The 24,726-nt window shown below is 40.3% G+C and overlaps 1 protein-coding gene across 14 annotated transcripts in view; it reads right to left on the bottom strand.

The window, feature by feature from the left end:
- Positions 1–5,101: 5,101 nt before the first annotated feature.
- The window catches only part of ABLIM1 (actin binding LIM protein 1), a 146,462-nt gene continuing 126,837 nt past the window's right edge, over positions 5,102–24,726 (bottom strand). For 3 of the 14 annotated variants that reach the window (XM_017803807.1, XM_017803760.1, XM_017803774.1), the window contains 11 exons: positions 21,412–21,516; positions 19,121–19,168; positions 16,683–16,823; positions 14,931–15,022; positions 14,701–14,797; positions 12,636–12,697; positions 12,271–12,331; positions 11,304–11,311; positions 9,960–10,034; positions 6,916–6,996; positions 5,102–5,683 (listed from right to left, as the gene is read on the bottom strand). In XM_017803807.1, the coding sequence (XP_017659296.1) occupies positions 5,570–5,683; positions 6,916–6,996; positions 9,960–10,034; positions 11,304–11,311; positions 12,271–12,331; positions 12,636–12,697; positions 14,701–14,797; positions 14,931–15,022; positions 16,683–16,823; positions 19,121–19,168; positions 21,412–21,516 (884 nt within the window). In that variant the 3' untranslated portion in view covers positions 5,102–5,569. Of the gene's footprint in view, positions 5,684–6,915; positions 6,997–8,356; positions 10,035–11,303; positions 11,312–12,270; positions 12,332–12,635; positions 12,698–14,700; positions 14,798–14,930; positions 15,023–16,682; positions 16,854–19,120; positions 19,169–21,411; positions 21,517–24,726 lie in introns of those variants that run through there. The other 11 variants (XM_017803755.1, XM_017803767.1, XM_017803787.1 and 8 more) reach the window with 7 other exon arrangements.

The raw sequence follows: 24,726 nt of genomic DNA, 5'->3' as shown, positions 1-24,726 counted from the left end.
GGGTGTGCACGGTGGCCAGAGGCTTTCCTGGCCTGGCCTGCCAGGACAGCCTGGCCCAAGGTGTGCAGGTGCCAGAGAGAGGCTCCACTGCTGTCAGCGGGTTTGCATCTGGGGGGGAAGTGCATTCTGAAGGTGTTCAGTGACAAAAGCCCAGGCAAGTGTCCAGTGGGACCTGTCAAAGCGCCTAAGGGAGCTAGAGACTCAGCCTGGTAAGGCACCGCTGGAATTCCCATAGCTGCTTCTGCTGCTGAAATGCTGCATTTCCTAATGCCCAAGAGGAAGGTCCTGTGGGCCTCAGCTTTGCAAGTCCTGGGAGCAACACTTACATTAACTGTGGTGATCCTGACAGAACAAGTTACTGCTTGCCTTCAGTCATCTCTCTTTCACCTCAAAAAAAGACCACAGTGCACGTGGAAGTATTACCTCTTCACACAGACAAGCATTTCTGAGCAAATCATTAGCAGAAATCTATTTCCCTGTTAGAAGCCCTCTGGGCTACAAATAATTTATTTTGCATACAGGCAACCAACATTAATGGCCAATTACATTCCCACTTCCTGCACTGATGCTCACATTAAAATTAATAATATTCCTGCCAAACGCGGGCATCACATAGCTCCTACCAGCAGAGTCGTCTGACTGAAAACTGTGATAGATTTTTTTTTTGTTGTTTCTTATTTTATTAAGCACAAAAAATGGTGCGTGGGAGAAACCACAAGGCAAAACTCACCAGCCAGAGCAATGCTGCAGCCCACAGCAATAAGGGTGTTTCTACATTAAAGGAGAAAGGCGCATTGTGCTGCTGTCACACTCAGTGCTCAGGAGCTCTCTCTAGCTCTTCATTACACAGCAATGGGGTGAAAACATACCACATGTTGTCAAGACCAGCCCTTGCTATGCATCTACCCTGAAGACTATGCTGAACTCTAGCAGGTGTGTTGACAAGGCCAAAGAGTTTGACAGGGCACGAACTGGACCATGACCTGGGGTTTAACTGAATGGGGAAGGCAGCTGTGGATTCAAGCCCTCAGTGTCTCTCTGGCATGGAAAAATGAGTGGCATTTGGGGACAGATTAGTCAATATTCTTGTTTCCTTGCAAGTGTTTTATTGGATCATCATTATCACTGAGTATTCTTCACTGCTGTAGGTAACTTTCAGGATGTGGACATTCTCCTGCACAAACACATTTCAAAGGAAAGCAATGAATCATGGAGTGAGAAAAAGGGTGGTTTCCATTTGGTCTACTCTAGAAGGCTATGGTCCAAATATGCCAAGATCTCCTCCTAAGTCAGGATGAGCCAAGATAAGTAATTCCATGATGAGTTCAGAGGATGTTCTTATTTTTACCATTCTGGGGCCTAATTTTTCTGTTGTTTGTTCTAACAGCTTCATACCATTAATTTCAGCATAGACGCTCATACGCTGTGAACTCCAAACCTGACTTCCCCACAGTTTGAAACAGGTACTACAGGCTCATACCAGTGTCTTCCTCTAATCCTGCTAAACATCACCCTGCTAAACCCCGGCTTATGCCAGCCCTCCTTCTCAGACCTTTACCCTTCTCTGTCCATTGCTATTACCCTACCAGGAAACACAGGGCTTGTGGAAAAGGATTTCACTTCAAAATGTGTCTAATTTCAGTGTAGCAAAATTTCAGTGTAGCAGTTTTCCAAAAGAGGGTCCTGATGACCTCGCTTGAACAGCAAGACATCTGAACTACTTGGCTCAGAAAAGATTTCCAAGTTGCAACAGGAAAAGGGAAGCAAGCATCTCAGTGCTTGGCCTACAGATTTAGGACTATAGGACTTTGTAAGGAGAAATGACATCTGTCTTGATCGAAGTAAGAGCACTACTGGAGCCACAGGGCCGTCTTGTCCCACATAGAGCTACTGAGGAGTTCCCTGTTCTCCAAGCCTAACCTTTCACAGCACACTGCAGCCATGGCCACAACACATCACAAACCACATTTAATGAACTCCAAATGGGGAGTGTGTGTGTTATATGTGCACCTGTGTTTGAGAACCCACATGTATACATAATTCCATTTTGTACACGTGGTTATTTTGCAATGCTTTGACTGTTCTTTGCTGTTACATTACTCCTAAAGCAGAAAAAAGAAGACAAAAGCAATCAGTTTTCAGTCCTCTTGGTAATGACATTCTGTTGACAGCACTGATGGGATGGGACTTTATCAGAAGCTCAAATGCTTTGCAGGAGATAGAAGAATATAAGCATGTACTTAAGGCATACTCATAGACTCATAGATGGTTTGGGTTGGAAGGGACCTTTAAAGATCATCTAGTCCAACTCTTGACATATCTCAAGAGAAAATCAAAGAGAGGAATTACAAAGAACTGCTACTCGATTGATATTAGGAGAGTGATTAATTGCTTATAAAGAAAATTCTCCCTGGGGCTACATTTCATTTTTATTAGGTGGGAAGACCAGATGAAAGAACAGAAAATGTTGCAGTGACAATCACTAAGAGCCCACTGCAGAAAACACCCCCCCATGTCTGGCTGCAGTGTGGGTTTTGTGGACAGACAAAAATCGCTTGGGGTGTGTCTACATGTAGATGGCTGGGAAGTAACTACAGGCATGAAACTGAAGCTCAGAAAACCCTTCATGTTCTTAATCAGAAATAAAGCAATATTAAGTCTAGTGCAGAGGGCTGTGAACTGACTGACTGCTCCACACCAGTGAGATGTGAACCAGCAGTGGCCAAAAAAATCCAGCTAGAGATGAATTGTTTCAGCAGCATCTAAGCTGGCTTCTCTTCATTCCTTCCCAAGCTTCAATTACAGTTCTAAATTCTCAGCTGATGAGGCAGACACAAATTACCATGTCATTCTTCACAGCCTAGGAGGCTAAATTCTCTTTTCTTCCCAACCTTTTTTTTTTTTTTTTTTTGCATAGGATGCAGAGGTGAGGAAACAACATGGCTTAGTCATTTCTGAAATGACTGGGTAGTCTATTCATATATGTTGTGAGAAGTTCAATAGTAATCTAGAGATGGGGACAGAAAAATGCAGACTGGCAGCTCACATCCTTGAGAGACCAAATTTTCAGATCTAAAAGGTGTATTGTCAAGGTGACTTGGACTAAAAGACCCGTAATGCCTAACAGTTTGAGAGGCAGCAGCTCACATTGTCCACAGGATGTGGGCTGAACAAAATTTGGAGAATTTTAATAATTTAAATGCATTAAAACTCACATGCTCATCTCAAAATTAAGCCACACCTTGCAGGTAACACACTGAATTTCTGAGACCCCACCATTCACAAATTCCCTGACTGTAAAACACTGCTGTTCTGCAATCATATGGATTTGGTTTCAGCAGTCGCTCAAAAATGCATCTGCCAGTGCCCCTAACTAGCACTTCTCAGTGCTCCTCTAAAAAGCTTTCAGATGCATGTTCTGAAAAATAAAGTTAAAACATGTTACATTGATTCTTGCTGCAATCTCAGTACTACCCAGAGAGCTCACTCACTCACAAGTGTGTGTGTCACAGTGTTCACTGGGGAATTCTGTTCAGTGGAGACTGTGGTGCTGGATCTCCATGGTAGGATGTTCTCCAGCTTGTCCCATAGACTCACCATTCCCTCAGCTATAGGGACGTGGAGCAGGTGGTGATCCCTGGTCTCTGTCTCTCATATACTGAATCTCCATCTCAGACTTTATCAAAGGAACCACAGTGATCTGTTGCATCGGGACTTCCTAAACCAGCAAAGAAGAGGCAGGATTTGGGCTGCCCTGCACAGTTCATGGTGAAATGTCATTTGGTGATATAGAGAACTCAACACAGTGATACTGAATCTCACAACTACATGGGACTGTTTCCCCTTCCTAACTTCTGGATTTGAACACCAATGTCTCACAGAACAGAAAATACAAAGGTTCTGATGTCTCCAGTGCCTGAAGTTTCTGCATTAAAAAGGAAACCTTGATATTCTTTGACAGACACAGAACCTAAACGACCCCCTCCCGTATCAGGAGACAGGCTCATTAGTGCAGTATGCATTGGCAGTTAAGCACCACAGAAGAGAAAAAGCTGACCTGGCAGCCACAATGCACTCATTCAATTATTTTGGTGCTCATGTCCTCCTATGTATAGGACTTGCCCAGAAGCAGTTAAGGTATATACAGGCAGTTTTTTAAGCTGCAGCATACTGGAAGAAGACTGAAAGCAATAAGGAGTTCAATGCAGCTCAGAAACTGTCTTGCATGATTACTCTGTCTTCAAAAACCAAGTCAGGCACAAAGGGAAATAAAAATAACCAAGGCTGGAGCTTTGATGCTTCAAGAGAGGAAAAAAAAAAGTCTGTGCCCTCTTTTCCAAGCACAAGTGAAAAACTACATTAACTAAAAAGAGTGCTTGGCCCCATGCACTGTGCCATATCGACAACAGCAACTGCAGTTTAATCAAAAAGCCTCTATTGGCAGAGCGCGGCACCTCGATGGTACCTTTTAATTCACAAACATCCCTCCCTAAGAGGGATGAATTTGCATGTTAGCTTGCAGAGAACCTTCCCTGTCAATGTAAAATCCTGCAACTCCACTGCGGTCTGATGAGCTGTACTAGTAATCACTAGCAGGGAGTTTGTCCCAAAATCTCTGGGTGCAAACCAGGGCACACTTAAAAAACCATTTTCTCACTCTGTCACTCCCACTCCCACCCCCACCCACCCATCTCCTGGAGTAAATTACAAGAAAACTGACTCTTCTCCATCATTCCCGTTACTTAAGTGATCTTAAATTATTCAAAGGACTGGTTACTCTCCAGCCTTATTAATTCAAGCAGAAAGTGTGGAAAAGGGAAGACTGACAACACACACAGCAATTCACTTCTTATATCCTAGCAAATATATACAAGGAATCCATTTTCCAGAAATCCAACTGGTACGTACTGTAAGTGAGCTGAGTGCCCACCGTTGCAGGTTGTTTCACATGAAGAAGATGCCATTGCAAAAGAGTGCCAAGAAACAGCTGGGTGACTTATGTGACCATGTGGATAAGTTACAAGGGGCTTCTCCTTCACTACAGAGCACCTATCTATCTTCCTCTCCGTATATACACACATATATACACACACATACACGCACACACAGAGATAGATGGATAGATATAAATACAGGTGCGCACACGGGCAAACACGCATACATATATATATATTTATATATGTATATTTTCTTTTCCAGTTCTTGGAGTGGTTACAACTACTTTAGTCTACAAGGCATCCTAAGGGCACTTCCTGGCTCTAGCAATAACGTCCATCATATTGTGGAGAGAAGTAAAGGGAGTATCACTGAGGGAGAACAGAACAGTTTTCTATCTTGTATCATATCATGTAACAGGTCAACACCCCTGAAAACTATCGTTGTTTCTGAGCCCAGATTTTTTCTCTCTGTGTTCCAGGAGGGCAAATGTTCATCTTGTTCAGTTGCTGTGTACAGAGGTGCCACTATGTGATTTTCCCTTTTTGGTGGATAAGTAGTTGCTTCCAAACAGTGTGGACTGTATGATACAGCATCCTATGCATCATTTTTTGTTGGTTTGTTTAAAGGGAGATTAAAAGAGTTTTGCTTTTTTCTTCATGTCGTTGCGTCTCCAGAGAGGTAACTTGTCAAACTCCTGTATCGTCATGCCAAATATTTCTTGAAAAACTTCAGGCGCTAAATGACGCTTTAAAAAAAAATAAAATAAAAAAAAAAGGAGAAAAGGCAATGGTCAGTCAAAGCCAAAGAGACACAAGAGGAGGTAGGAGTTCCTTAGGGATTTCATGTTGCTTGTTGCTGGAAAAAACAAGGCTTTTGCAATACATGTGTCCAAGTCCTCATGAACTTGGGTGCCCAATGAATCAATTAAAGTTTTAAGTGTGAGAAGTTTACAAAGGGAATCAGTTGCTGAATAAGCAAGAGACAGAAAAATTATTTGTCTGAAGTCATCCAACAAGCACTGATAGACCAGAGAACAAAACTAGCTCCTGCATGCCCCTGTCCCAGGCTTTAGCAAGTCACCTCTGCTTACATGTGGAAGTCCAAACAGACACTGGGTTTCAGGAGAGCTCTGCAGGAGGGTTGCAGGTTGACATACTACATTCGAAGTTCCGAGAAGGAAGATGTCTGGCCAGACTAACTGTCCAGCACACTACTGCTAGTGAAACATTTTTTGGTGCTGTCTGTCCCGTGCACAAGGTACTTCTTGTCCAGCCACTTCAGAGTTCACTGGATGGAACTAGAATTCCCTGTGGCACTAATGTAATACAGCTTTGAATTCTGACTAGTGATCACATACCTAGTAGTCTAAAAATGGGCATAAACCCAAATTACCCAAATTTTTGTGGCTCCTTCCATTCATCTCCACAGAATATTAACTAACTACAAACGACTTAAACATCCCCAGGATTCCATTGGGCTGCTTAAGTCTTTCTAATCCACAAAGTTGTAAACTATTTTTATTTGTTGGCAGAGATTTAAATTCTTGTATTTCTGGATATCATTCAGTCTAACTAAGTCACAGCACTCATGACTTTTGATCGTCAAGGATGGCTGACACTGACTTTTAGGTAAAAGATGATCCAAGATCGAACAAAGTATTGCTCCATTCCAATATGGCACCTATGACACTTGTGCAATTTTTGGCTTTTAACAAATCCACAAGTATATTATTAAATGCTTGAAAACATAAGGGGTGAGAAGCTCCGTCCATGAGCAGGGAGACAGAGGCGTAGGGCTCCCAGCTCAGCACAGTTAATGGAAATAAGGCTGCTTCCTCCCAATGTCTGATTCCTCTTTCCCTGATTAGTGCTGAGAAATCTTCCCAGTCTAGCCAGGACCCACACTTCAGTGTTTCAGCTGTCACAAACGATAAACAACTTCAGCAGGAAAGAGCATTTAGGAACTTGCTTCTCTTACCTCAAGCCTGGTTCTGTCTACATCTTTTAGTATTTTATTTCGCCCTCTGTTGGTCACCATGAGTATTTCATATGGAAAAATCTGTTAACAATGTATAAAAGGGGGAAAAAGAGATATTTATATTTATAGTCTAAAGCAGAAAGAACAAAATGTGTCTCATTTTCATAAACACACAAACACTTGTTTTCTTTTTCAAAGGAATTAACAGCTTCTTTTTTTCTTATCATTTTTTCCTAACGTTGCATGGAAGACAAGCCCATCTGGACATAGCCAGGGCTTGTTTAGTATTGAACTGCCTCATATTGTGAAGCCACTATGTACTTTTCAACCCCACTCATTTTTATGTTGTATATAATACATCGTCTGGCTTTGGTCAGATAGAGTCCTTTCTAGTCAATACACTTTCTCATCCATCAATGTAAAAATTTATTAAGGTAACTGCATTTGCCGCTCATTGGTCTAATGGTCTAAAGTGTGGACAGCTCTAAGGACAGACAATTAGTGAGCAGACTTTAAAAAAAAAAGTCAAAAGTTCAGATCTCCGAATCAACAAGATATTAATTTGTCAGTGCCACTGCATTCAATAGAATTTATCACATCATTTTCTTCACCTTTTTGGACAGTTAAAGAATTCAAAAAAACTGCCCACTGTGTTTGCTGGCTGTGCCATACACACATGGATTAAAGGAGATACTTTTGTAGACATTTGTCCTAAGCATCTTAATCTGCTTCAGAAGAGTATGTGTCCAGCACATCTCCCATTAACGTTCTCCTTGATTTCCCTTTACATTGCAAAGAATGTCCAGAATTTATACACAGTCAGACATTGGCACATAATCAATTCCTGATTGCATGTTTTACATGCACAGGTTCTTTGAAGTAAAATGTTTACTGTCAGTGGGTCTCAAATCAGCCTAATCCAATAGATACAATGCTGCTTGGAAAGGATTTGGAAAAGCTCAAAATCAGTTTCTGGAATCATCCCTAGCAAATAAAACTCTCTTCTAGGATTTTTCTCCTTGGGCAGACATTTCCATGCCTGGAATGACTTAGGAGAGCTTATGTTCCATCTGCCAGAGCCTCTCTAGAGTCCTTCTCATTGCATGTCTCTGCAGACTGGGAAAGCAGCATTCCCAGACCCCTCATCCAACACCTATTGGGGTCAGTGAAGTTTTTCCGTAAACTTCAGTGGTGACTGGCTCAGCCTTTACTGTCATTTATGGGTCTTGTCTTCCTTGCCCACTGGGAATAGGAGTGAGACCACCAAAACTCTTCTGTAGAAGTAGCTATTATCAAATGTGATTAATTACATTATTTTAACATCAGAAGAAATTCAACCTAACCAATTTTTGTGCAGTACTCAGCAATTAAGTTCATTCCATTGTTAACAATTGTCCCAATGAACTTTTCAAAAATATAATAAATAACATTCAGGCATCAGTGAACACACCACTGAGTTTATTGTAAGTAATAATAACTTAAATAACGTGTGCTTACATACCAATTGTAAGATATGATTCTTATGATATTCTGACATTGTCACAATTGTACAATTAAGTCTATACTTGGAATTACATTGCTTATGTTTGATACTGGAAATGGCTACCATATACAGCATTATAGGAAACTAAAATGTAACTTTTCATATTTAAACAGGCAGAATTTAAGTCAAGATCTACGGTCATAAGTACATTTTATATTTAAATATTCATAAAAAGGCATGTCTCAATCTGGGTTGGCAGGATGCACAAATTCTGTCCTTTCTGGAAAACCATTTGGTGAGATTTGGTCCTTCTTAAGGTTACTAATTTTTGCATGTGTTTCATGCTGACTTTGAGTTAGCTTCTTTTACTTTATCAGGTTTAAGTTACTGTTGGCCCATTGACATGAATAAAAATAGTGCCAATTCACACATGCTGAGGGTCCGGCATCACCTTTATAAACATCAACAGAAAGTGTTCTATTATCTCATCAAAATTGCCATAAATTTTATTATTAATAATACTGACAGAATTTGTCACCCAAAATAACATTCCAAATCACTGGGTGCATCAACAGCAGTGGTGGCTTTAAGAATTTCTATTGCACTGAAAGAGAAATTATTTGGAATAAAAAGTAGTAGCTCGGGAGTTGATAATGTCCCCAGGGTCTTATTTATATAGTATATAAAACCACTTGTAACTATACATTGCTCTGGGGTCTCAGCTTATAAAGCCAGGGTTATTGCCTTGTACAGTTTGTCTGGAGGTGACTCGGAAGCACACGTAGTGATCTGGTTTGCAAAACCAGCTCCTCACTTAACTGTAGAAATTGTGATCCTTGTAAATTTAGCAAAATCATGATTTCATGGAAGGTTCACCAGCAATAAAGAAAGATTTAAAACACAGCTCTGGTTTAATTCCCTCTATGTTATTATGTTCATTTTTGACTCAGGCATCTCTAGACATAGCTGTAAAAGCATTTTAATTTGTATATTACATTATAATTAGCTGACATTGTCTCTTTTTCCAATGAATCTCCTGGAGAGATTCTCATATAGGGAATTCAGCATTATTGACAGGTGGTCAGGCTAACAGTGCCAAGAGCTAAATAACAGATCCAGACAGACATCCAATCAAAGATCCATGTATTTTCCTAACTTTTACATTATGACAGCCTCCACAGTGTGTTGTGAGCCACAGTATTCTGCATCAATTTTCAAACTGGACAGATCTGAGATCTTCCCACTGAGTCTGGCCTGCTGCTTTGGCTAGTGAAAGTCTGAGAGAGAACTGCCTATTGAGCACCTTCAGTATCCTTCAGTTTGTCTCTAGAAAAGCTTCCTTATCCCAGGAAGCGCCCCTGGGCTGCCCTCAGCCTGCCTGAGCACTAACACCTGTTAACAGGCAAAGTCCAGAACAAAGGGAGAGGTTTGGCACATAAGGAGCAGGGACTGAGGTGAGGTAAAGAAAAGTAAGGGAACTAAGACATTTCCCCTATTTTATCTGCATTTCACAGTCAAATCTTCACTGTCTTGAAGGAAAGTGAATAACATCTGCACTTGCCTTTGGCTCCAACATGTTAGGCATAGATACTCCTCTGTCCATTCTCATTCCAGGGACATGACCATCCGGGAGGGACTGCATCAGATACAGGTATACATCAGACACATAGGTTACACACACAGAGGGTAAAGGCACTCAAGTAGTGGTGAAAACAAAGGTGAATTTGCCCTGAGACTTCCTTCAAGTCTTACTACTTGGTCTTATTTTATAGATCATTGCCATGGCTACTACATTGTTACTTCTCTGAGGCTCACAGAGGGATCCTTCAATCCTCTCTGCCACCACAGCCTCCTGTCACTGCCAAGGCTGGTGAGAGCTTCCCACTCACCAGTATCACTTCCCAGCTGGATTTGGGCAACCCAAGAGAGTGGTAGGCCCTTTCCCACCCCAGTGACTAAGTGAAGTTCTTCTCTAGTCAAATACACAGAAACATTAATTCAGATCCTCCCCAACAGCATACAAAGCTCTCTTATACCTCTGGGCTTTCCTTCCTGTCATTTACTGTATCAACTGAGGGATTTTTTTTTTTTGTCTCTACAATGGGAAATTTTTACTATGAACACAAATGGGGATAGGGTAAAAAGGTGCTGGTTTTGACACAGGTACTGTTTCTAAGGAAATAACATTTGGATAACAATACACAGACAACTCTGCTCCTCTCCCATAATCTTATTCTCTTTCCAATCATCATGATTTTGATACGCCATTAACAAAATATCCAAGTAATTAAACTCTTTCTCAAATTGCGATTTCATATTGTGATTGTGCTGAGGAGCCAGTTAGACTCAAACCATTCTGGAAAAAAAACCTGCAGGCAGTATTTGAAGTAAAAAGGTTTCTATTTGCAAGCACACCTCTTTCTGGCTCATCTATGATGGCAGCACTGTAGAAAACTATTGATCAGCCATCTTGTCTGGAGAGCAAATTCCAGGGTAAAAACGAAGAGTTCAAAGCTCCTGCTATGGGAAAAAATTGCCTCCAGGAGAGACTTTCTATATGTCTCTGGGGCCAGTACTAGAGAGGCTGAAAATAAATCCACCCTCACATGTCCAGAGATGACTACTACAGATAACTCATGTATAAACAGACAGTGGATTTTACAGAGCAAGTCACAGAACTGGTGTGAGCTGTCTCAGCCCAGCTCTGGGGAGGTACACAAGGAGGAATCCGAGGCTGTGCCCATTTTTTGGTTGATAAGAATCTACATTGGTGATTATGCTTAAACATGCAGGAAAATCAAAGCTATTGTCTTAAGAAACCCTTCCCTGTAGCAGAAATTCAGACTTGAACAAGTAGATGCTCTAGGTTCTGCTGTCAGTTGATTGATGAAAACCCGTACTCTACCTGGAAATCTGAAAAGCAAAAGAGAAGTCTCATCAGCTTTGGAGTGTGGAAGAACAGGAATCAGTTACAACCTACCAGATAATCCTTCTGTCTTCTGGTCTACCTGATCTTTCCAAAATCCCACCTGATTCTCTAGGGCTAGAAACATCTCTAATTTTAGACTTAGTTTGTAGATTCAAACACTCCAAGTATTTCAGTCCTTTTTATTTTGAGCAGGCTTCTCATTCGGGAAAAGTAGGTCACTTTGGAAATATTAAGAGATCCACAGCCACAATCAAGTGAATAAAGAGACAATAAAAATTCAAATGTGCAGAGCAGGATTCAGCTCAAGTAACTTCTGTCACAAGGTAGCTGTCTAGATTACTCCACAGCCTATTAAGACTCAAGCACCAATAGAAGATGCCTGACCATAGGGTACCTAAGACAGTCAGGATCAATCTCACTTTGGAAAATAGCTCTCTCTCTCTCAAAACATTTCAAAACATTAACTCTCAAAGTTTCATAACTTTCATAAATGTTATTGTCAATTTTTATTAGGCAATGACTGATACCACATCTAGCTCAGTCATAATGAAGATCATGAGCAGCAATGGGGATTAGAAGGCACTATCCTCCTTTCTTCACTGTGGCACATTCTTCAGACTGCATGGTGGATGGTAATTTTCAGAGACAGAAAACACCACGTCAGAACTCAGTTCATATTCCTGATAACACACACATTACTCACTTGCAGTCTGATCCAATGCTAAAGCAGTCCCTTGGCATAAACAAGATCAGTTCCACATAGCAGATTTGGCAGAATAAACCCAATATTTTCTACAGGTATTTGAACTGTTTGAGTTAATTGTCAAATTTACCAGAGGAAGTTAAAAAGTATTGAGCAAATACAAAGTAACCACATCCACAACTTTAAAATAAAACAGCAGAAATGATCCAACACCGTAACAAAAAGGCTCCTCAGCCTTACCTCTAACAGCACCACTCACATCCCCATAACTGTTGTACTGACCAAAATCTGTAGACACTGGCTGTAAAAGGAAAAGAGGGATATGCACATAAATTCACAATTCATGACTTCACAAGCAGGTTGGTATATGGGCAAAATAAATTGCTTTATGTCTTTTATTTCCCTCAGAATTTTCACAACATTTCTTGCATTGGTTTCTTGCTTTTTTAACAATGTCTATGGGAAGGGAAATTAGGTTTTGTCTGACTTCAGCTGGTCTTATAAGAAATATTAATCAACCTGAAAATCCAATACAGTTAATATGGAAATAAATACCATGGATAATTAAAGCCACCTTTCACTTCTCAAAATCACCATTTTCTTACCCTGTGAAGTCCATTTTTTCCATACCCAGGGAGAGAAGAGGTTTTGGAGGCTGAAGCATGTGCTGTTGGATGAGGAAGGGAAACTGTTTTACTGGAAAAATCCCATGGAAACTCAAAAGTTAGAACATTTGAGGAATGAACTAGCATAAAATACACAGTTAAAGTAGTCAAGCAAGTACACAACTGGATACACTGACTTTAAGAAACTACTCTTTCAGCTCAAACTCAACACAAACTTTCACACACTCTCTAAGTTACATGCAGCTTTATTGTGCCATGGTGGCAGATCATCAAAAAAGGGCACTGTGGTTTTGCCAGGTTCAAAATCAAAATATCCTCCACTGGATTGAAAGTAATGCTCAGGGATCAGCCAACAGTGCAAAATAACTTTTTATTCCTTATCTAGATAAAGTTTTACTGTGCAACTTAAGATGGGACCAAGATAAAGTACATAGAGAATCCAAGATCATCAGTATTTGGACAGGTTTCCTGTTAAAGTCTCTCATGCAGGTCCATTCAGTTCCACTCTCCTAAGTGGCACATGTGGTTTATATATCATTATACACTCTGAGCCTTTCATGAATTGAATGAACCTTTCTATTCTTCCTACTCAAAGATTGTTGCACTCATGCTCCCAGTTTCTGCTGCTGCCCAAGCCAAGATGCACATGACCAGCACACTCCATTCTCTCTTATTGACATGCTGCAGCTCACCACTTGTTGCTACAAAGAAGAAAAGGGTGTTAGTTTTGGTCCTGTAACACTGCAGTTGACAGATGTTTGGATACTGACTTCAATAGGAGAACTATGGGAATGGGCAGTGCTAACTGAATTCAAACAAGTTGAGAATTTGGCATTCTAAACAAAAATTATAATTATTGAAATGTCCAGAGTGTGTTTTTAAACATAGATAAAAAAGTGGATAAATATAAAGATTGTTAGCATAGCGATCAATAGCAACTCTACAGTTAATACAGTTCTTTCAGACAAGATCCTCCAAATAAAAAGGCAATTTTTGGTGGTTTTTAATGTTATTTTTACCACAGGAGGGTGGGGAATGTAGAACTTGAGGCACTATTGCTGCCAACAATTAGCAGCTTTGGGAAAGATGCCACCGATTCCACAAAAGGCAGCTGATGGCTGCACTGATTATCCCTGAAAAGAGGGACGGACACAAATAAAGGAGTCCTCCATCCTGTGCTAAGGTTAATAAAGAAATCATAAGCTCTGAGTTGAGCAGGTAGACTCTGGCCCTGCAAAAATTACAGACAGTGAGGGAGAGCCACAGGCATCCTTTCCAAGGCCATCAAGGCAACACACTTATACAACAGGGAACACAAGGAAATCCTGGTCTGCTTGGCAGCTCCTCCAGAGACTCCAAATAGACTCATCTTGTCCCTTCTTGACTCAAAGTACAACTGCAGTGTTACAATGCACAGTGAATGAAATGAGTGAAATAAAATCTCCAAACCCTTCTCTGGAGTCTGAGAAGGCCACAAATGTATATCAAAATGTGGGATGAGGCAAAGATTCTAAGCCACCAATTAATCAAAGTTAACTTTTTTGCTTTTGCTCTGGAACAGAATACAGCCAAATCAAAATGTCGGCCAAGGTCAAAACTCTGGCTGTGTTCAAAATATGCAGCTCTTCTGGTCAATGTTGCTGATTTTCTTTCCCTGGGAGAAGAGACTAAATAGGAAGAGGAACCATCAGTTTAAGCAAAAGGTGTTATTGTACTTGAATAGCCCAGTCTATTAGCACGTATGCTATGTGACAGTCACCAAACACTTTAGTTCACTCCTTATTTATATTAGAACATCTCTCTCCTTAGAATTGCCTGAAAATCCTCAACTTCATATTTCTTCTAATTAAAATCCAGCCATGACACTCCCACCCTCACCAAAACGAGGTAAAGAATTAGGCCACTCTTTCAGGGCAGATCACCACACATACACATATCAAGCAGTCTTCCCAGTTGTCTCTCTTCTGGGACACTGCCTGATATGTGTAAACATGTTGTTTATTATTCACTGTTCATTATTAGCTCTATTGCCTACATTAATTACCTGGAGAATCGTAACGACTGGCAGAAAGGGCTGACCTACCGCGACTCTCCTTTTCCATCTCTTCTTTCAATATTAACTGTCCCAGACCAGAGTTGAGCTATAAATGGCAATTAAAAGATATATCAGTAAAATAAAGATGATCAAGACAGTGGTAGAAATAGCTTACAGAAAACAAAGGGGTCCTTTCTGCAGGATGTTCAGAAATAGCATGAAGACAAATTCATAACCACCTTCATGAGCTGCTCTTCCTGCAGCTGCCGGCGCCTCTGTAGCTCCTCATCATCTTCCTCTCTTCCACTTGATCTGCGTCTCATGTCAGCTCCTGCTTCCATAAAACCACAGTACAGAGACAGCTTTGTGTACCAGTGCAACCACAGCTTGAAGACTTCAATGCCAGTTCAAAGTACTGGTCAGTCTGATTTGCTGAATAAACAAAGCAGTAATTTCTTGCAAAGTCAAAAGACTTTTTCAAAGCTCACTCTTAATAAAACTCACTTGGATAGCCTGCCTTATGGTTATCAGGCTTGCTATAAAAGAAACAAGAGATTAAACTGCACGTGAGCTCCAAACTAAGCAATGGTCCTGGATGCAAAAGCCAAGATTCAATGTAATAGAGAAAAGGAGCTCACATTGCTAGTTCTAGAAAAATGGGGTTTAATAGCACCAGTAACTAGATCAGCGGCTGAAAACTTAAAGCCTGATTTACATTTACACTTTTATCTAGACCCAGAAAAGCAAATCTGAATTAGCATTTCAAATGGAAAATTAAACTACAATACTCTCCTAAATGAATACTCATATTTGAAATAAACAAGGCATTATTTTTAGTCTTAAATGAAGTAAATTAATTTGACCCACTGGATAAAGCTAAAATTAATTAAGACACAGGTGCTTTACCTTTTAGTTCCTTAGCTTTTATTGAATAATTTTTATTTTCTTGAATATTTTTAAGAAATAATCCAATTTGGATGCCAGGACTCTTCCATGAATACATAGAATGTGATATTGTTGCAACCATTTAGACAGCAGCTGTATTTTTTTCTGCACAGGCTATATCTGATATAGTTATTCACCAACCCTATGCTGGACAAACTCAGTGTTTCAAGTATGTAGATGTTTCAAATATACAGATGTTTTATCCCTGTAACTCATGTTTGTCAGGCTGCAATCCTATCTAAAGGACATGTTCAAAAAATTGCTGCTGCATGTGCAGCCCCTTCAGTTGGTCACTGCGCTCTCCCACCCTGTGTCTCCTCTCCCAGCACTTCTCTGAAGATCCCACTGTGATGAAAGCCATACATTCCTTCACAGAAACCTGAAACAAACACCACCTCAGTGCTTCAGACATGTCTTCATGAATGAATCAGGCTAGACAGCTTATTTTATGCTATAGGGTCAATGAAAATTTATAGAGAAAAAAATACAAAGCAAAAAAAAATCTAAAATGATGATGCACATGAATTAAAGAAAAAAAATATGTGTAGTGCTACGACACAGAAGAAAAATACAAAGTCTCTAAAAACAATAACTCTGAAAATCAGGACTTATTTAGTCTGTTAATTGTTCCAATTCAGACATTGTTTCTTGCCATGAAATTAGTCATGTGGTTGGAAGCAATAATATTTTCTGTGGCATAACTACTATTAGCTTAGGACTAAAAGATTAAATAGAATAACTGAAAGAAGTCAGGCTTGTGTGACACACCACATTTTTTAAGCTACTGCACTAGAGTTCACAAAATTTTCCTATGGGCTAATCTGTGTGATCAGTTCCAAAGTCCTTTAGCAAAACCTCTTCTACTCAGCAAAATTCAACAGTTTCAGATTCAGACATTCAGTGGTCTCACCAGAAGAGCTGCACTTCGTGGTGAACATCTGGAGTGGACGCCACCTTTACTACCCATTTTTACAGCTCCACTATTAACCTACTTTGGTTACCAGTACCTTTCAAGCCGCATCGTTGTACCATTTGCTTTTGCATACCTATGGCAGCAAGGGAGGGAGGACCTGGCCAGTGGTCCGTCTCAATCTTTGGTATCTCGTTGGGTGCTGGTGCATGAGCTGCTGGGAACTTGGAGGACTTGATGATATCCTCGGAGGACTTGCTCTGTGCTGCCAAAGCAGCTGCATCTAGATGGCAATCAGGGAACTTAGCTATGTAATAATCTGTATCAATACAAAGGTCTTCCTTACTCTGGCAAAATTTTATACTTTACAAGTAGTTAATTTTCAGAAGTGAACATTTTCATGTTTTGCTATTCTAATTGCAATTTGAAGCAAGGTAATGCCTTTCTCTTGCCAATAGACTGGAGTTGAACCTTCCTCTCCTCCCACATTCCCACCCCCAAAATAACCCCAAATCAGCTTTGGATTTTACTAGGGTTTCACAGTGTAAGAATGATTAGGCAAGAGTGAGAAAATTCAGCCTATGAGTATTCATCAATATCTCTTAAGGACAGCTGATTATTAATGAAGGTGAACCCAGCTTTATGTACTGATCTGTCTTCCCTCTAGGGCAAGAAAACATATAGTTCAGAGGAACAGTACTAATTTTAACACTACTGATGATAATTATTTCCTATATTTCTGTGAAAAGCTGCAAAACAAACAAAAAATAGAAACCTGAAACAAATACATTTAACTAGGGGAATTTTTTTTCTGCTGCATGCTCTTGCTTATAGCATGCAGTAGTAGCAAAAGCAGATGTAAACTTATTAATAAATACTAAACTCCATTCAGATCAACTTGGCAGGGAAAGGCACTTGCAATGCACTGAACCTCATCAATAAAATAGCTCAGCCATGGGCATCCACTTAAGATTCCATTCTAAGCCAAAGTCTCATAAAAGCATGTGAGGATGTGCATTATGGCTTTCACTTCTTGACATTAAAAAGCAAAAAACATCCAATAGGATCCAGTTTACATTAAACCCAGCCTTAACTACCTCTTAAGATGCAAACTGTTAGCTCAAATCACCTTCACTTACATGAAGCTATTGTATCAGAAGCAAGGGTGCTGGACTTTTTTTCCTTTTCTCTTTTTGTTTTAAAAACAGAAAGACACCTGTTAACGAAGTGATGCCCTGTTTGCTCATCCAACACGTTCAGGGTAGTTTAGGAACATCAGTATTAGATATCATTGGTAATTCTGACCAGTTTATGACTGGGAAAATCTAAGCATAATTGCAGGCATGGAGGAAGCTGGTCAGAGTTTACAAAAGCATGACTTCAAACAGTACTTACGTATTAGAATTGGTGATGTCAGAGGTTAAACATTCACATGTTAATGGGAGGTGAGGAGATACATTAAAACCATAAAAATAAACAGAAACAATGTTAAGACTTTTTCCAAAATGAGTATATGGTTTGAAACTTAAAAAAAGAAAGGAAAAAAACTTGATGCAATACCAGAGGAGTGTAATTTGCAATTCCTGACTGCAGAACGGACTTCTGGGTTTTCCTACTCAGCTCAGTTCAATGCCTCTCAGCCAACTGTTCATCTAAACCCGGTAGAACTGCTAATTTGCCACTTAATCCTAAATACACTTCACTGGATAAAAAGTCTGCAAAAGGATGCAAACTCAAGAGTCTTTAAGAAGTGGAGTCATCTGTCTTTCACCACAGTAAATAAAAATCATCTCCTATGCACAGTTTTGTGTTCACAGGAGAAGGGAAGAGTGAACACACTCCATTGTAACGGGACCTTGTCCTGCAGTACTAATGACAGGCAAGGCAGTGGCCTTCTGCCATCACTGGTGTTTCAGATTTGCTATAGCAACCTCTACACCAAAAATTTTAATTTACTAACACTGCTGTCCAACTCAGAACCCAAACCCCTGGAAAAACAAATACAGTGTATCTGAGCTGTCTCACAGGGCCTGAGAATCAAATTAGCCCTGTCAGTGATAAGTGTCACCTATAATACCTTCACTAATTAAATATTCTTATTTGAAGCCACAGATACATTCAGAATTCCAGTCTGATAATAACATCTCCATCTTTGCTGTTGAAGTAAATTATTATACTGCGTCTGTTTAAAGTAAGGAAATTTCAAGAATTCCCTGTCAGAGAAGAGTTTGTTGTTAATGCATTTTAACACGGACCAGTACCTGTATTTTGAAAATATAAATTTAAAGAAGTGAAATATTGAAAGGCATCATAATGCTAAAGAAGCAGCAAAATCCCGGCTAGTGGCAATTTTGCCATTAATATCCACATGGCCAAGATTAAACCATATGATCCAAATGAAACAACATGCTTTAAAACATAACCACTTGGCAGGACATGCAATAACAGCTGTTTCAAACTTCGACTACTAAACTTATGCTTACAAAATAAAAACTGAATGCTTTTCACTAATCTGCACACCTTATAATTTAGTTGACATTCCAGTTTTGAAATAAAAAGGGAAAGATCATTTACCGTGCTGTTTGTAGATGGGCGGTTTCCTGTAAATGTTGACACCTTGATCTGTGATATTAAGACACAGAAAAAAAGGGAATATGAAAACTACTTCGGTTGTAGATAAAGATAACTCCAGCACTAAAACAACACACAGACCAAATCAAGGATGTAAACAAGAAAAAGCCAGAAAGCTATTTCTAGTATTATACAAAATCAGATTATTTAAAGAAAAGAAAATATAAGAACCAGTGAAAAGTCAAAGACATGTGGTATGAAGTCCTTTGGAGCTGATTCTGTAACATGTAGATGCATCAAGTCATGATTTTAACGTGGAATAAGTTAGAGAAGAAATGTAAGCAGACAAGACATTTCAATGGTGAAGATACAAGCCATTTGGGGAATGGCTTTTCCCATTCCCAAATAACTTCTGGGGAAAATTGTGCTTCAGCTCAATTTTCTTTCCAACTGACTGGCTGGATTGAGCAGAGAATGCAGTGAGCCTATGATTCACTTCAACATCCAGAGCACAAAATACCTGCCTAGGACACTGTTTTGAACAGCCACACCTCAGCAAGTCAAAAGGGATGCTTTATGCAATGTTAACTGATATGCTACTAATTCTCAAACCACAAAAACAGATTTCCTTTTTTTTTTTTTCGTAACTTTTTTATGTAAGGCCCACCACATTGTATATCATTTATGTAAATCAGAATAAAAACACTTCCCAGAACTCTAATGCAGTAAATCTACAGCATGTCTAAAAGATACCATATTTTTACAAACAATAATCTAGGACAGGAACCGTTTTGTTCTAAACTACCTTCCCACCCAAGCCAACACTTCATGTATTCAGCACAGCTACAAATAAAAAAGTTAATCCAAAATCAGTGCTACAGTGAAAAACTGTGCCAAAATCTTATTAGAAGACCAAAACAAGCTACTGGGAATTAGAAAATTAACATCAGAAACCCATTTTGCTACTTTGTTCTGCCTGAAAAAAGTTTTCAGTTACAACAGAATGAAAGATGAAAAGGAATTTCAGAAATACATGCGGTGTATCACAGATCCAATTAAACTGCTACAGAAGACAACCTTGCCTTTGGCGTTAAGGAAAGCTAACCCTAAAAATCTATTGAAACAGAGGCAAGTCCTGCTCTGCAGAGCCCTACATCCTTAACTATACAGGCAAACGCATTGCACTCAAGGACACTGTGGTATCTCACACTTGTGTGTGATCTGTTATGGCCACTTGACCAGCAAATAGGTACAAACATCACAAGGGTAGTCATGCAGTGCTTTTGCGCACATCTACACCACAAAGCTCTAAGTGGGACAGGAGCACAGCTCCTTCTGGGGCTGCATCACTCTCCCACCGCGCTCGAGATTATCACAGCTATTCATGCTTCAGCTTACGCAAGTCCAAGTGAGCCAGGTTAGCGTAAGCGTTAAACCAGCCAACCTTAGCCAGGCCAGGTCACGCTGGGGCTGAAGGGAGTGCACACAAACAGTTTATTTGCCAGATTTGAGGAATGGAGGAGGAGCAGTAACCCCTGGCAGCATGGAGGGACACTAGGCTGAAGGGGACCTGAAGAATAACTGGATATAATAAGGCTTTCAGCTAGCACTGATGCAGTCAGATGCATGTCCACAACCCTATGGGGACACAGCCCCATCCCAGATGATCTTCTCAGATGCTGGAATAACTCTGCAGCTCACTTCAAAAAAGAGACTGCCTTTTATAGAGAGGACGTCCTAAGGCATATATATATCCTTGTGGATCTGCAGGTACGCCTGAGGACACCATGCCATTGCACAAAACAAGTAAAGAAACATCCTCACCTGCTTTAAAAAGAAGGAACACTAAACTAGAATTATTGGGTTCAAGACTGAAACAAGTCACAGCAATCTGAATGTACAACATATGTAATGGTTCACCGGCCACTTCTTTTCTGCATGTCAATCAAAACCAACTCCTAAAATTAGCAGAGCTATGCTGGTGCTCAGATGGTGCAACTGGGAGAAAAATCAAGCCCTACGTAGCTCATATACAGCTTACAGGCCAAAACCAGACTCTGAAAACCAAGACATTCTAACAGTGAAACACCTGACCAACAGAACAGGCAAAAATCACAACGAAGCCCCATATTTCTTAAGGCACTACTCCTCTCAGCAAGCCGAGAAGCAGTTCCAAACCCTGAGGGTGAAACCCATGGTAAACAGTGTGAAACGATGGAGACAAGACAGAAGTTACAAAGGCTACATTCTACACTGTGACAGGACACCAAGACACATACAGTGCCAGCTCCTACCTGGAACATGGAAATGTTTAGGGGCCTGAGCGTAAGTTGGAGTGAGAGGGCGACTGTCAGGCCGATAGGGGACAGGGGAGTTCCGACCGCTGGACGGCTCATTGCCTCCAATGAAAAAATGGAGAAAACAAAATGAGAAGAGGGAGAGCAATTAAAAAAAAGAAAAAGAAAAAAAGCAAGCCCAATCACACCCAAACAAAACTGGTGGAATCAAAACTTCCAGGAAGAAAAGAAGTTGAACCAAAAATATAAATACAAACAATAAGGAGAACTGGTAGCCCTGGGTGACTTTTTTTATCTCCCTGATATTCCTGCAGAAACAAAAATTCATGTTCAGGCTGGAGTTGAGGTTTGAGCAGCTCAGACTCATTCTGACGGCATGCAGGCAGGAGCTGTGTGCTCAGAGCTGGTGCTTAGATGGGCAGTGTGGAAAAGAAGAATGGAAGGTTACTTGGCAATCAATTTTTAGTATGGAGATTGATATTTGGAATTCAAAGGCGCAAACATGGAGCATAGTATTAGATATGCAACCGAAAGCAGATAGAAGCAGATGCTGGCAGTTACTACAGTTCACTAAACCAAAAGTGTACAGAAACTAGAAACAGAAAATAGCTGTTAGCTCACTTGGCCCATATCAAAAGGCATAACTGTTCATTACACACTCTTTCACTGGTTTAGAAAAATTCTGATATGCCAAAATAATTTGTAAAGCAATGCACCCCATTTGGTGGCTGCACCCACATTGCTGGTGACACTCCAAATCTCTGTCAATGCCAAAATGGGCTCTGATGACAATTTCACCACTGCTGATTTAGCAAACCTGAATCTAATGCCTAAAAACTTTAGTTCCATTTTGCACATACTGTTTGTTCCACTTGTAGGATTACTCTTACTGGGACTACTTTGCCTCCTAACAATGCACCTCAGCAATCCAACGGCCCTGAAAGTTCCTATGTCTTGCCAGAGCAAGAGGGCTGTTGCAGAACCATGCTGGTTGATCCCCAAGTATCAAGACTTAGCAGCCAGATATCCAAACACATGGTTCTGTGTGTACCTTAAAAGAATGCTGCTGCCTTTTACACTGCCATTCTTCATACTAGGGAGAACCATCCGCATGGGTGCTTATTTTACATGAGTGGGGATGATCACAATAGTGAAAAGTAGGGGAACATCAAATCCCTTCCATTTTTCAAATATGCACAAAGGCTTAGAAAACCATAGGAAAGCAGATTAAGAAAAAAATGGAGTAGGGGGGTGGTGAGAATGATAACAAGTACAGGAGAGCTATAAAACACAAGAAAAAGGAAATTGCAGGCCTCCTTTCACCTACAGGTTTCCTATGTCCTGTTAGACGACCCAAAACCTTGGACTCAGCACATTTCTTATTTATATATTTGGGGTGGGAGATAGGTGTGGGAGCAGAAAAAAAAGAAGTTTTCCTTACAATTTAAACAAAAAATCATCTTTTACTTGAACAGGCATCTGCCAATCTAAAAGGCACCAAAAGGGAGAAAAAAATGCTCTTTACAAACCTTGCTGAAAGAGATGTGCCACAGAGGCCTCTGCCAGTATACAAGTTAGCTCATCTGCATATACGTTTTATAAATTACATGCCCATTTCAGGGGGCTTGGTTGTACAAAATTTTTCCAGAAGAATGCATATGCAAAATTCTATATTTACCACTTTGACATTTCAGCCCTAAAAGACATGATGTTCTTTCAACCACATGACTTGATAGTGGTTTTCTAATTCGGGTGCAGCAATGCTGAGCTTCTGGCCAATTAACAGTAAGTGCTAGATTTACTAACTCTGAAAAGCCGTATGAATGATTAATTAAAACATTTTTGCCATATCTCAATCTATGGTCCGTTACTTAGCAATTCTACTTCTCCAGCCTTTGAGATATTGTGATGGTGAAACACCTCACTTGGTTAAGCTGATTTTACTTATGTCTTTTGCTTGTACTGAGAAATTATGAGTTACTTTTCAGCAAAATCATTATTCTATAAGGCAAAAAAACCCCCATCAATATTGATATAGTCTCAAGATATAGAGACATGTCACTCCGCCTTTCTGCTTCCATTAGCAATTAGTTTGCTCAATGAAAGAGAAGAACAAAAGGGATTTTGTGGACTTGTCACAACGAAGGAGTCACAAATACATTTTACCTGTTGGGAACTGGGAGTCAAAATGTGGGCATGTTCAATTTGCAATACCTCAATCACCAACGCTAAAAATACAGGGAAGAAATCCTTCTTATACCCCTCCCTATTTCAGCTAGATGCAACTAAGTATGCATAAATGTGTGCTGGCTAATCTTGTATCTGGCACACAGATAATTTGTTTAGAGAGAACTGGTAATGCTGTATAATGCATCCAGTACCAGACAATTACTGTGGTACCATCCTGCCATGATGCTCTACAGATGTCTCTGCTGGCTTGTATTTCCTGGGGTTCCCGTGCAGTCTCTCCCTTCCTAATTACTCCTACCAGTAGTGACAAATAACTCTCCTTTACACTTTCTAGGATGGCAGACTCATTACCTCCAACCTCTGCAAGAGGGAATAGTACATCTACTTAGCTTCTCATTAGACCATCCCTGAGGAGACCACTCTCAGAACGAGGCTTAAGTGCTTCAGATGCAGCTGTAAAATTACCCACAGTTTATGGAAGCAGTGCCAACATCTGCAGAGTGTGCATATGCACACAGGCAAGCAGAGCTCCTGGCTGCCTGCACCTGCCTTCCAGGGCCTGCTTGCAGCTTTACATAAAAGTAGGGCCTCTGCATGCCCTGAATTTGGGTTCCTTGCTGTGCCTGCACAGGAAAGCCTCTCTCTTACTGTCTCAGATATACCATAACTACTGTTAACTCCCCAAAGCAACAAGAGCACTCCACCAACACCAACGCAGAAAGAACTAACTCCCACATTCAACATAAAGTTAAATATGCATGTGTGTAGGTTGGGGGGCTTGGAGGTTAAGAGATAACAGAATAAACTTAATATAAAAATCAATCCCTAGAGCACAGAAGCCTCAGAAGTGAAATTTAGAGGCTTTTTTTTTTTCTTTCATTCTCTTTGCTCCATCAGGGAGTTCTTGTTTTCTATAGATCAATTTGTTAAGCAGGTTGCCATAGCAGTCAGGAATATAATTGCTTGCCTATACACTGCACAGTGTAATGCAGGTTCCTGCTGCCTTCTGAAGTGCTCACCACTGGGCTCACTGTGTGATTCACAAGCTCAGTTCACAAAATCAGGACAGAAAACCCACATGCAAACAACACTGAGCCTTCTGTCAGCTTGCAGTATAGTTGC

This window comes from Lepidothrix coronata, unplaced genomic scaffold, assembly GCF_001604755.1.
Source record: "Lepidothrix coronata isolate B3197 unplaced genomic scaffold, Lepidothrix_coronata-1.0 Scaffold8, whole genome shotgun sequence".
In the NCBI taxonomy this organism is placed as follows: Eukaryota; Metazoa; Chordata; class Aves; order Passeriformes; family Pipridae; genus Lepidothrix; species Lepidothrix coronata.
This window is presented reverse-complemented; position numbering and strand designations above follow the sequence as displayed.